Source organism: Drosophila elegans, unplaced genomic scaffold, assembly GCF_018152505.1.
Source record: "Drosophila elegans isolate 14027-0461.03 unplaced genomic scaffold, ASM1815250v1 contig_208, whole genome shotgun sequence".
Taxonomy (NCBI): domain Eukaryota; kingdom Metazoa; phylum Arthropoda; class Insecta; order Diptera; family Drosophilidae; genus Drosophila; species Drosophila elegans.
The window spans coordinates 9,078,007-9,090,256 of record NW_024545578.1 but is presented as its reverse complement, the minus strand read 5'-3'; the positions used below and the strand labels follow the sequence as shown (position 1 = coordinate 9,090,256).

General features: G+C 41.2%; 2 protein-coding genes and 1 non-coding gene across 3 annotated transcripts in view; 1 reads left to right on the top strand and 2 right to left on the bottom strand.

Moving 5' to 3' along the window:
• Window positions 1-11,791, bottom strand: part of LOC108146684 (leucine-rich repeat-containing protein 15) — a 44,059-nt gene extending 32,268 nt beyond the window's left edge. Inside the window, exon 1 of the mRNA XM_017272741.2 lies at window positions 11,740-11,791. The gene's annotated coding sequence lies outside the window, so the exon portion shown is untranslated. The remainder of the gene's footprint in view (window positions 1-11,739) is intronic.
• On the bottom strand, window positions 103-174 carry Trnad-guc. The gene has a single exon. It is a non-coding gene; the product is annotated as a tRNA-Asp (tRNA).
• Window positions 840-2,945, top strand: LOC108146686. The gene is made up of 2 exons (XM_017272742.2): window positions 840-1,727; window positions 2,029-2,945. The coding sequence occupies exons 1-2, from the start codon at window positions 1,069-1,071 to the stop codon at window positions 2,861-2,863; spliced, it is 1,494 nt and encodes a 497-aa protein (XP_017128231.1). The 5' UTR covers window positions 840-1,068; the 3' UTR covers window positions 2,864-2,945.
• Window positions 11,792-12,250: the final 459 nt, after the last annotated feature.

Here is a 12,250-nt window from a genome sequence, read left to right as displayed (position 1 = left end):
CGTTTACTGCTTTATAGGCAGTTGGTTGGGAAACAAAGGCAACCAAAAAAAATTTTACATAAAAAAAAAACTTACAAGAATTAGTAAAACAAAATTCAACATCTCCCCGACGGGGAATTGAACCCCGGTCTCCCGCGTGACAGGCGGGGATACTAACCACTATACTATCGAGGATGTTAAGCTACAATCGCCCGAATGTATTCATAGCTATGAGCACATTTCTTATCTGTGAACAAGAAACGGATAAGAAAAAGAGGGAACGAAAGAGTGAAAAAGTGAGTACAGAAATGAGATCTTAAAATTAACAAATTTGTATAAAAAAACTGACTCGACCGATTTTGTGTTCCAAGTTTGAGTTCCCCGTTTAAACAATTTATTTTACAAATTTTTTTGTAATTGCTGATCTGGATTTTTCACATATCTTATCAATTTTCCACCGCAATCAATTGATTTTAATGCGTTTCCAGCATAGCACTCGCCGCTGCTCCACTTTATGCGGCATGCCAGATACCACAGCTCGTTCTCTCGGTTTTTCTGGGGCCCCCGAGACCAGCCGTAAATTGCAGCCGGGAGTGGGTCTGGCCCACAGCGGTTTCGAAATCATTGCCACCTCATAACAACCAGCAGGTAGAGCCACCCCTTCACTTCGATTCACTCCAAACCGCTCCATACGACGCATGCAACGCGCGTTCGGCTTTCACAGCCCAATTCACTTGCCGCAAAAACCGCAAGGTGCGTTGTTATAGTTGCTCAAAACCATTCAAAGCGAAAAATGCCATTGGAAAAGCACAAAAGCAAAAGCAATTACGCAAGCAACATGGATTTTGCTATCTCTCTCAAAAAATCAAAGGCTTATTAAAAAAATATTTTCACTAAAAGTTTTTATTCTTTAAAAATATTATAAAAATCCATAACATCCACTGATCTGTTTATAAAGCCTCCTTTGACTCAACCATCAACCAAACAGAAATAGTTCCATGTTAAAAATTCTCATGTTGAAATTTAATTTGGTATAAAACTGAAAATTCCTCGACTTCCAGTTGTTGAAAAATAAAAAAATCAGCAGTCATGTCCGGGCGGCGATGTGTAATCTGTGGCGAAGAGCCGCCGGCGAAAGACGCAAAGGGCAACGAGGCGTATGCATATCCCAAGACGGCGGAGGAGGCCAGGATCTGGCAGGCCAGTATGGCGGCCAAGAACTGCTGCCTGGAGAGCATCCAAAACCAGTGTTGCGTCTGTGTGGTGCACATTCCCGACTTTGTGAAGCGGGCCAAGAAGATTGGTCGGCGGTTGAGGACACTGGAGCGGGAAAAGGAGAAGCGACTGGATGAAAGGGCGGCGGCAGAGGAGGCCATGGGCTGCCAGTGTCCAGATGGTGGTCAGCCCGGTCCCGAACGCCCATCCGTTAATGTCCTGCTTCTTAATGGCGCTTCACTGCCCACGTATTGCGGCAAGGGTCAGTCCTGCGTGGATTTGCGACCACTTCCAGCGGCAGAGGGCGATTCGGGAGCAAAGTTAACCAAATGGTTAAATCCCAAGGACTCGGACACGGAGATATTTGTGCAGGAGTCGGAATTCAAGGACACCGGCGGGACCTTTCCGGACATCGATGGCACCGAGGTCACCATGTTGCGCGCTCCCATGCAGGAGGAAGAGGAGCTCGAGCAGCTGCAGCAGGAGCAGCAGGAGCAGCAGGAGGCGGACCAGGAGCAGGACCCGAGTGTCAGGTGCGGAAAACTAGTGACTTAAGTGTGTGCTCCTTTGTGTCCTTTAATGTGATTCAAGAGAAAGTAGAATTGGTAAAAGTTTCGTATGCCCTTAACAACTTTTTTAAAACACTAAAACTTGCACTTTATTCAGGTGTAAAAAGCACTTAACCCAAATTAATTTATTTCAAACGAACAAAAGAATTTTATTTATTTCTATCTAAGTTAAGGCCTTCAACTAAAAATTTGGTACAAACCGCGGAACCTTGCCAAAATTTTCAGTTGCATCAATCAATATGTTTTCTTCTCTCTGCCAATTTAGGAGGCGCCGCAATAGCTGCCTGCCCGGCTGCACGGACGTCCTTCTCCTGGGCCGCGGTCACCATCCCACGGACGAGTGTCCTTGCCGGTGTGAGCAGTGCACAAGGCCCTCTGGCCTTCCAGAAGACGAACCCTGTTGCCAGCCGGAATGCTGTGCGGGACCGGAGCCGATCTACCACACCCAACCGCCCTGCGGCTGCGAGTGTGAGCAGCAGGTGCGGCGGGAGCTCACGAAGGTCATCAAGACGCAGGGTCGCAGGATTTACGAGCTGGAGGAGATGCTCTGCCGGCAGAATAATCTGCGCAACTGTCTGCAGAGGAAGCTGGATGAGTTGTACTGTGAATTTGGTCGCCTGGATGAGGACGAGGCCAGTCGATCGCGACTTACCTGTCGGGGAAGCGAACGTGGCGGTCCCGATTGTGTGGCTGTTTTGAATCCAGCTAAACCGCCACCACCATCACCACCGGAACCAAGAAGCGATCCTCCCTCTAAACGATCGCTAATCAGCCGTCGATTGGCCGTCATGAAGGCCAATCAAGTGGAGGAGGAGCATGCAACGGAGGAGCAGAGACCTTCGTTGCCAATGGCAGGTGAACGGGTGCACTGTTTTGCGGAGAAAAGGGCCCATTCCGAGCAGGTCACCCATCGACCTCGCTGGGTCCAAGTGGCGGATAAAGGCGAAACAGAATCGGATAGCAAGATTGCTATTCGATTCGGAAACAACAGCACCTACCTAGTCCCCAGTGAGAACGAATCCTTCTACACTTTGGGTCCCAGGTCCCAAAACTCCCATTCCAACTCCACCTATTCCGTGTCCAACAGATCCCGTACTTGATGAGCCCGTCTGCCACCCACAAACCCCCCTTTGCATCTCCCTGTCCTGTGCAATCATGCAAATAAAAAAATATATTCTTTTTTCGGGCTCTGTGCAAATGTTTTTAACCCAAATATTTTGTAGACATGCAACATTTATGTAGACAGGCTGCAAACAATTTGCAGATGAGTGAACGACATAGCACTGAAAAAAACCCTCTTGCCTTTTTTTTTATTCCATGCCACAATACTTTTTAAATAGTTACTTTTCACAGTCCATTTGGTTGGAGAAAAAAATGTGGGGAATTTTTCTTTGGCTTCAGTTGGGAAAATATATATATATAAGTAAAAACTATTCTTATTTTTATTGGCAAAATAACTATTTTATTAATATTTACGCTTAAATTCAATACAATGATTATTCTGCTTAAGATGTAGGTCAAAGGCTTGGAATATTTAATTAAAAGCGTAAATAACTTGCAGCTTATATATTTTCTTCAGTTAATCAAGTCATAACACAGTCAATAGTTGTGATAAGTAATACTTATTATATTTTTTTGATATTTATGAAGGTAGAATGTAATAATTTCAGTGGCTCGAGAGAAGGAAGAATGAAACTCGATTGGAGAGCTGAGACCCACTCCCGGGCTCAATGCGAACCACTCGAACACCCCTCGAAAGCGACAGCTGCGTGCAAATTGTTGCCATTTTATGGCATTTCAGTGCAAGCGAATGCAGCTGTCCACCAACTCGCAACCCACCCCCAACTCGCAAATGCACCCCCCTGCAATTTAGGGAGCAATTTTCGCTTACTATTCCAAATGTTCATAAACACATTAAAATGATAATTAAAAGAAAATTTCGCTCTCTTTTCATTTTTCGCACATCAGCAGCAAAGTTAATGCCGCAATGTTGCATCTGCATTATTTATTTATTATGTATGCAAATGCATTTAATTGCATGGTCGAAAGAGGAAGCGAGAGAGAGAAGGCGAGAGAGAGAGAGGGGGAAAGAGACAGGACAGAGGAGCTGCAGGCGAGGCAACGTCAAACAATTTGCATATTTTAGCATGTAATGAAATTTGTAATAATTCTGCAATTAATTGCGTACGTGTCCTTGTTTATAGTCCACGTAGCAGTTGGACGGGAGGAGTCCAGTTTCATTTTCAGTTTGTGTGGGTTTTTACCCTCTCGCCCCAAGGGCCATGAAAACACACACCGCCAAGTAGTGTGCCGGGCATTAATGTTCACGTTTTGCGTGCATAAATACAATGAAATATATATAAATGGCCAGATAAGGCCATATATGTAAGTTTTCTTTATTTAAAGCATAGACAGCATAGACAGGCTTTCGTGAATCGTAGTAGACTTTAATACTTTACTTTAAAATTGCAAAATATGAGTACGAAATAAAAGAGAATAGTTTTAATAATAACTGAGTTAAAAAAAAAATAAAATCACATATCCATATTCATAGATAAATACATTTTTTTAACGTAAAATGTATAACATAAATCCCAAAAATAAAATATTGATTCTTGTCTTTATTGATTAAACCCTGAGTGAGTAAATCAATTAATAAGGTATAAACAAAAGTTTAAAAAATACTTAAAAATACTTATCGACTTAAACATTTCTGAGCTCTGTAACAGGTTTGTATAAGCCATTCAGTATTTTAATTATAAATAGCTTACAACAATTTGAGCTCCTTAACAGCTCAATATTACCTACTTATGTTTTTGAAACTGTTTCATTAAACAAACGCAGTTCAATTGAACTTTGCTTGGCTTCACTTTACAAATTCTCTCGGAATCGCCACATTTTAGGACCCCGACTTTGACCTGCACTTGAAACTGCCAAAACAAAGCAATCGACTGCGGACCCTTCCACCCTGCTCTGCCCAAAGTCCTTCATTGGTGGCGGCTGCTTTACAATTTGCATGTTTACAAGTAAATTTCCAACATGAATATTTATTTATTTTACCATTGCAACGCAGCAAATGGAGTTGTTGTGTGCTGTGTTGTGGCAGGGCATTGTTGCTGCTGGCGGTGGCTGTTGATGTTGATGGGTTGTATATACCTTCGGCTAGGTGTTCGACATGGTCTTGTTGTTTTAATCCCTGCCACCGCCCACGCCCCTTAAATTCCGCCCACCAACCCCTTCGGTGGATTTTCAATAACAAGCTGCCTGGGCCATTGTTGTTGTTGGTCATTTTGTTGTTTGTTTTTAATTGTTTTGCATGTTTTCATTTCATTTGCAGTCGCACTGCAGAAAGGGAATAAAGATCGGGTTGCGGGGCAATCGACACCGTCATTATGGCGAGAACAACAACAACAAATATTTATGCTGATTTTTATGCTACTTGGGCGCATAAAAGTGTATTTAAATGCGAAGATGTCAGGAGCAGACAATCGTGTTGCATTTGCCTATCGCATGGCAGATACATTCTTTGATTTTCATTTCGATTTGATGTTTTTCAATTACATTAAGGGTCCTGCCACTTCTGGATTTTCCAACCTCCTCCACCCCCCAGATCAGGCATCATTTGTTGCCCCGATTTTGTTTTTACTTTTAGCTGTTTTTTCGGCAGTTTTCTTGTTTGTTTATTCTGCAATTGTCTGGACTGGCAGACAGACAATAGATTTCAAGGATGGTTTCATTTCAGCTGCGTCCATTTGTGTTTCATTTTCATTCTCCTTTTACGGCTTGCAATAATCATTTGGCGAGGAACGGAAGCGGAAGTACAAAAGCGATGAGCGAGGGGAAAAGGAAACGGGCCAAAAGGAAAAGTACCAAAAGGAAAGTCTCATAAAATTAGTAGGAATGACTTTAAAATGCCATGTTTTGTAGACCCCAACCCTTTCATTCATTGTATCCATTCTTGCCTTTTTTTATTCTGTTCTTTGATGATGATTTTTCATTAGTTTCGCGCCGTTTGAGGCCGCCAATTAAAATTGAAAGAGATGGAGGCCAATATTGGAAAAATATCTCCACATTTCTATGCACATTTATATCAAAATGTATATGTACTTGTGCACAGAAAATATATATTTTTTGTAAATAAACGTTTGGCTTTGTTTTTGCTTCTGTTTTAAAAAAAGTTAAAGTTCAAAAGTTCTTTGAAATTTATATATAATTAGAGTAACAGAAAACTATTTAAATAAACAACTATCAAAAAGCATGCATACTAAATTCCGATGTTATATAAACATTTTTGTATTTTTTCTGTGTACAGATAGACATGCCGTCATGATGATAAATGAGCTCTGCCTTAGCTTAACTGAAATGCGTGCTAAATGTTATAATTGCCGCCATTCATTGAGGCTTTCGGATCGAGGGATAGAGAAAGGAACGAGGCATGTGCAAAACATTTGAAACGCTTTGAATTAGTGGCAATTTCGTTAATTTAAAAGGTTAAATATAGTGCTTGAATTCAGCAATATATACAAGCAGCATGACAATCATTAAATTGACAGCCCTCGACAACTTTAACACAAAATAATGCCTTTGCAAATAATTTAAATTTAGCCATCAATTTCCCCATAATTTGGCAATTTCCAACACCCTTCCTATTGAATTTGCTGCTCTGTTCGCACAAGCAAACTCATCTTGAAGAATATAAATGCCATTTTGAGTTTTTCCTCTGCTTTCTTCATATTCAACTGGCAGTGCGAAATTGCGCAACGAAAATATGTGTATCAAGAAAAACGTATCCAAAATAAACCCTTGAGAGGAAAATAGACGGTCCTGAGTCCTGAAGGACTCCCATACAAAACAATAAGGACAAGGAAGGCCGGCCAAACGAACGAACGAACGGAACTGAAGAGCAGCCAGAATAATAGTCAATAAAATATTTGCACGAACCAAAAATCATTCAAGCGCATCTCGGGACTTTTATTTCAATACAATCCACAGATAGAAATCGAGGGGGCTTAGGGAAAAAGTGGCCCAGGCATTGAAATAACATTTGGCGAACACAAAAAGTTTCTAAAGTGCAGCAGCAGCATTCAAAGAAAAGATGACAGGCAGGGAAAATTGAACAAAAACAAGAGCAAATACAGACTGCCACAGGTCCTGTGCGTCGAGAGAAAAGTGGCAAAATAAACAAAAAAGGGAAAACAATTTGCAATGTTTTTGCTTCTAGTTGAAGACGCTTATTTCAATGCCAGTGGTGGGTGGCAAAAAAGGAAAACCTTCTTTCGGCCAACTTACTTGAGACTTTCAGTCACAAAAATTTTTACCCATGACTGGACAACAGTGGCGGCAAAAAGTGTTCGACCTTTCCAGCAAAACAAAGCAGGAAATGGCTGCCAGGATATTGACAATGGCGAAGGCGGGGAAGAGGGGCGTGGCCATGGCCGCTGTGCATTGAGCGTGAAATGCGACAACCCTGGGCGGCGAACAAAGCGAGATAAAAAGAGTTCCCAGCCATTTAAAGCGCATCTAAAGCCATGGAAAAGTTTCAAATTTACTTCGCCCCACTTGTGGATCCTCTACTTAGTGAACGCCATGCGCAGCGACCATTTTGTTGCCCCCTTTAAACACTTGAGCTACTTAAGGACATTTTAGTTAAATTTTATGTCGATTTCCGCTGGTCTCAGATTTCAGTTTGCCAATCTATTGAAATTGCGGTCGAGCATCGAGGGAAAAAAGGTCAAACCCATTAAATTTATAATGCGATTGAGGGCGAAAAACCAAGTAAGGACGAAATGGGCGTGGCAGTGTGTGTGTGTGTGTGCGTAGGAGAGAGCCTTAAGTAGGTCAGTTTTGTCTGTCATAAAATGCAATTGGAGCGCATTAAAGGGCCCCGCGACTCGCAAGTGAAATGTCAAGTTGTAAATAAGCAGGACAGCAGAAGAGGGCGGAAGAAGAAGGGGCGTGGCAGGCCAAGGGATCCACAGTCCTGCGATGGGCGTTGTCGTCAAGTTTCGAAAGGACCCAAAAGGTTTGATATCTGCAATGATGTCACTTCAGATGCTCAAGAAAAAGGTCAAAAGGTTAAACACATTTAAATTTTAAGGTTGGCAAAATATTTATTAATGATGATTCTATTTTATTTTAAAAGCGTAAAATGTGGATATATATATAGATCCTAGTTTCTGTTTTAAAAATGATTGTTCGCTATGATTTAAATAAATTAAACCAAATGTTTTTTATTAAGGGAAATAAATTATTAAATAATAAATAAATATTAAATAAGTTAAATAAAGTTTATTCAAAGAAAAGAAATTTATATAGTATCTAGATATCATCAAATATCATTTATTTTTTCCTTTATTCGCTTTTATTCCTAATCAACATCCTTCAAAAAATGCAAAATTTGCTATCTAAATTTTTAAAATCTGTTGAGCACTGAAAATCCCAAACTGGTCCCCAGATATTTGCTTTAAAATCATTTGAAACAGTTATCTGCTCGCTGTCCGCACTATCTGCCCTTACATTTTCCGACACTTTCGGGCCTTTGTTACTATGCAAATGGCTGAACATTCTGGCTTAAAAGCTTTGTTACGACCACCGCCGAAAAGCATCGCGTCTCGGGTCTAGACGTCTGTTCAGCCACTTCAATTTGGCCCAAACGAAAGGCGCTGGAGCGTAACGAGGGGGCGTGGCTGCCCCTCTGAGTTGCGATTACGGCCATGATCCGCATGGCCTGTAGTCCTCCACATAATTGATATTCATATGCAGCTCGGATGCCGTTTGCTTGCATCTCATTAGTGGCAGCAGTCGCTGAATCCCGCATTTATCCTTATATGTACCTGGCCATGGCTCTTATAAATAAGCACATAATCAGGCGACAAACGCGACTGGGGCTGCCTGCCACGTGCATAAATAAATAAATAATTTGCAACAATTACCATAACTCGGTCTGACATCTCCACTAGACCTTCGGCCACATTGTGCCAAAGTGTTATGACTAACTTGGCTCTTTCTTTTTCTCTTTATCTTTCTCCTACAAGCTGAAACTCTGAAACGGAGAGGTTGTGGCTGATGCTGATGCTGCTGCTGCTGCTGATGATGATGATGTCAGTCGCCAGCAGCAGCAGTCAATAAACATAAATATCGGGCTGAAGATGCTCGTGGAGCATCGTTAAGTGTTTGGCTTTATGGCCGATTCGGAATCGGGCGAGAGACTTCGCGGCCTGGCTTGGACTTTAATTAGCGCCTGGCCTGACAATTAAATAATATTTTCGCCAACTCACAGTTCGCCGCTTACGGCTCATCCGCACTCTCTCCTCGTCTGTGAAGCTGCCGACTTGTTAACTCGCTGCCTGACAGTCTGCCAACAAGTTTTAATTACAAGCCAAACGACAGAGCGAAAATAAAAATAAAAAAAACACTGGGAAAAGACGAGTAGGAAACGAGCAATTGATACGGCCTAGGCTGAGAAATACCCTGTTTTTAATTAACTTTTGTAATGACAAATTCTTGCACAAGAAAATATGATGCAATTATTTGATTTTAGATTTCATTTTAAGGCTTTAAAATTCTATTTTAGGAAGTATTTGTAAGAACACAATTAAAAAGTCTATTATGTTATATAAATTCTAAATCAATGAAAAAAGTTTAAAATAAAGTGTCATTGAATTTTTAGCATTAAATTGTCATGTTTTTACTATAGAACTTCAGGCCTCACTGAGTTTAATGGGATCGTTAATATTAATAGCAGAACGAGCAAATGATAATAAAAAATCGTTATTTATTTTACTTCATCCGGTAAATTGAGTTAAAATTCATTATAAATGTATGCAAAGAGTTAAAAATGAGTGCCGAATAAATCCGACTATGCAGAGCTTACAAACAATGTCTGATGGACCTATTACACCCCGGCTTACCCATTTTGATTATCGGGCTTGGAGAAAAAAGTGTCTCCCAGCCAGTTAGTTTTTGATAGTCGTTGGCTTGTTTTAATGACTCCTCCTGGACTGCAGCAGCATCACAAGTTTTTTTTTATGGCTGTATGCAAATATTTTTTCAACACAGTTTATGGTCTGTGATTGTTATCCGACTCTGGGTTGGTAGTCGGTTTTTGCAAATCTTTTGTTCAGCTTTTATGGGTCTCTGGCCCTATCTAAACTAAACACCCTCTTTTTTCGCCGAGTGTCCGTTTCTGGTCAGTTCATTTTCATTGCTGATGACATTTTTCTGATTTGTCGCTAATTTGAATTTGAGAATGGAAACGAATCGAACGACAAACGGCAGCCCTTTTATTTATTTATTTATTTATTAATGCCATCAAATGAATTTATGACAGTTCAGGCGTTGTAAAATTTTCTGGTTTCGCTTTGATTTTCATTCTCGTTTCGAGTGTTGATTGGTCGCCTGACATATTGACTTGCATTTTGTCAATAGCGTTTTGTCTCATTTGATTCGATTTGATGAAGGTCGTTTCTATTAGCGCCCATAAAACGACGAAAATTTATATCAAATTCGACCTTCCTTACTTTGATTTGGGCAGATATTCTATTACTGGGAAAATATTTGGTAGCATGTGGAAGGTTGGGCATTAAAAAGATTTTCAATAAATGGAAATTTTGAAAACATGTTGCAAAATATTATCAAAAATTCAGCAATTTGCTAACAATTTGTAGGGCTTAACAGTGCGAAATTCGAGTTCTAAAAATTGTGTTCACACCTGTTCATTTTATTGTTTCATTATTTTAGGGGTTCATTTTAATCCTGCCATTTGAAATCGGCCTCATTCGGTATTTTGTGTTCTTCCACCCTGGCCAATTATTACAACCACCTTTTGCTGGCCTCGCCAATTAGCTGACCAAACCTGAACCCAATTCGAAGTTTGTTTTATCGAGTATCTGGAGTGGAAAACACTCAAGCACTCGATGCAATTTAAACAAATATATGCAGACACTGCCTCAAAAAAGAGCGCACACGCCCATTTGGCATTCGGGGCGTGGCGGCAGGGAGGCGGCAAGCGATAGCCCAGACAGATACTTTATGCAGTACGTGCCAAACAAAACTCCGCAGCCACTGACCCATCCAGTTATTGAAATGCAAAAGCCAAAAAGGAAAATTGCAGTAGCGAAGACAATTTCCCTGGCACGCAAAGGGGGGAAGTGGGGAGGGGAGAAGGAAAATGCAGACAGGAACATGGATGGACCCATGTGTGTGCATGACTTGGGAGACCCGGGATCTCAGGAGTGGACTGGACTCCACTAGAGTGGACCCGAACCAGGACCAGGATTGGATTTCTAATGTGCATTCGTTGTCTGCCGTCAATCCATTAAAAATCGTACCGGCGACAACAACAAATGCGGCACGTACGGTTTTATTTCTCTGGCTGAAGCTGGACTTCTCGGCTCTCGGTTCTCGGTAGATAACATTTGTATTTAAAAGACACTTTACGGATTGCTTTTGAGCGCCGAGCGGCAAGCGTCGAACCGGTCTCTTTTTCTCTGTGCAACCATTTGTAGTTTATCGGAGGCGAATCTTGAAGTACCGCCCGGTACAAGCCGCATGTCAAAATGTCAATTTCTGTTTCTGTTTCGGTTTGGTTTCTTTTCGCCGGCACTGTGTGGCACGTCCTCTGTGGCCCCTTGTGGCATGCAAAATTGCCACATGTTGCGTAAACTAGTTTCGTGAGTCGTGAGATATATCACCTGAGTCGCAGCGCTCTAACTGCACTTGCAGAATTTGTATATGCACATGTGTGCAATTGTATGTATATATTTTGCAGCGATCTCAGGCATTCGGGCTGTCATGTCCCCACTTTTCCAAATGTGTTTGCTATGATCGGTGGCATGAATGGCCGACAACGGTGCAGACTACCAGGGAATATGTGGCTTATCCCCCCAGAAAACGTGTTCGACAACAGCCTTGGACGGCTGAGTTGCCATTAGATGGCTGGGAATTGGCTTGGAATTGAGTTTCTGTCTGAACTTACCCTTATTTATGCGGCAGGTTTTTCGGCTAATGTGGCGAGAATTTTTCGTTACCTGTAAAAGTGAGGAAATAGAATGAGAATGCGATTTAGAAATATTAACAACAGGTTTGGTTAGTTACAACATTTATTTTAGTTATATTAGTTCTAAGACTTTTTAGTAGGTTTATACCGTGTCAATGGTTATATATTGATAGCCTTTAAATATTTAGCTGTCGTCTATTAAATTAAATTTAATTATTCGTTCATAAGAATAAGAACCTACTTCAGAATAAGCTAGGACCATCTCAGCCCATTCAAATTGGCTTAAATGCTTGCTTATGGTCACAATCACTTTCTGGGAATCCCACCCAACTCGAATACTTTTCTATTCGCAAAAGACTTTGTTGATTACCCCAGAAGCAAAGGGAAATAAACTTTATTACCCAATGGCCGTGTGCCGTTTGAGAATTTCTGCCAGTTTTTTGGCATTAATGCGAAGTTTATTTCTTCTTCGTTTTTGCGGGCATAATTA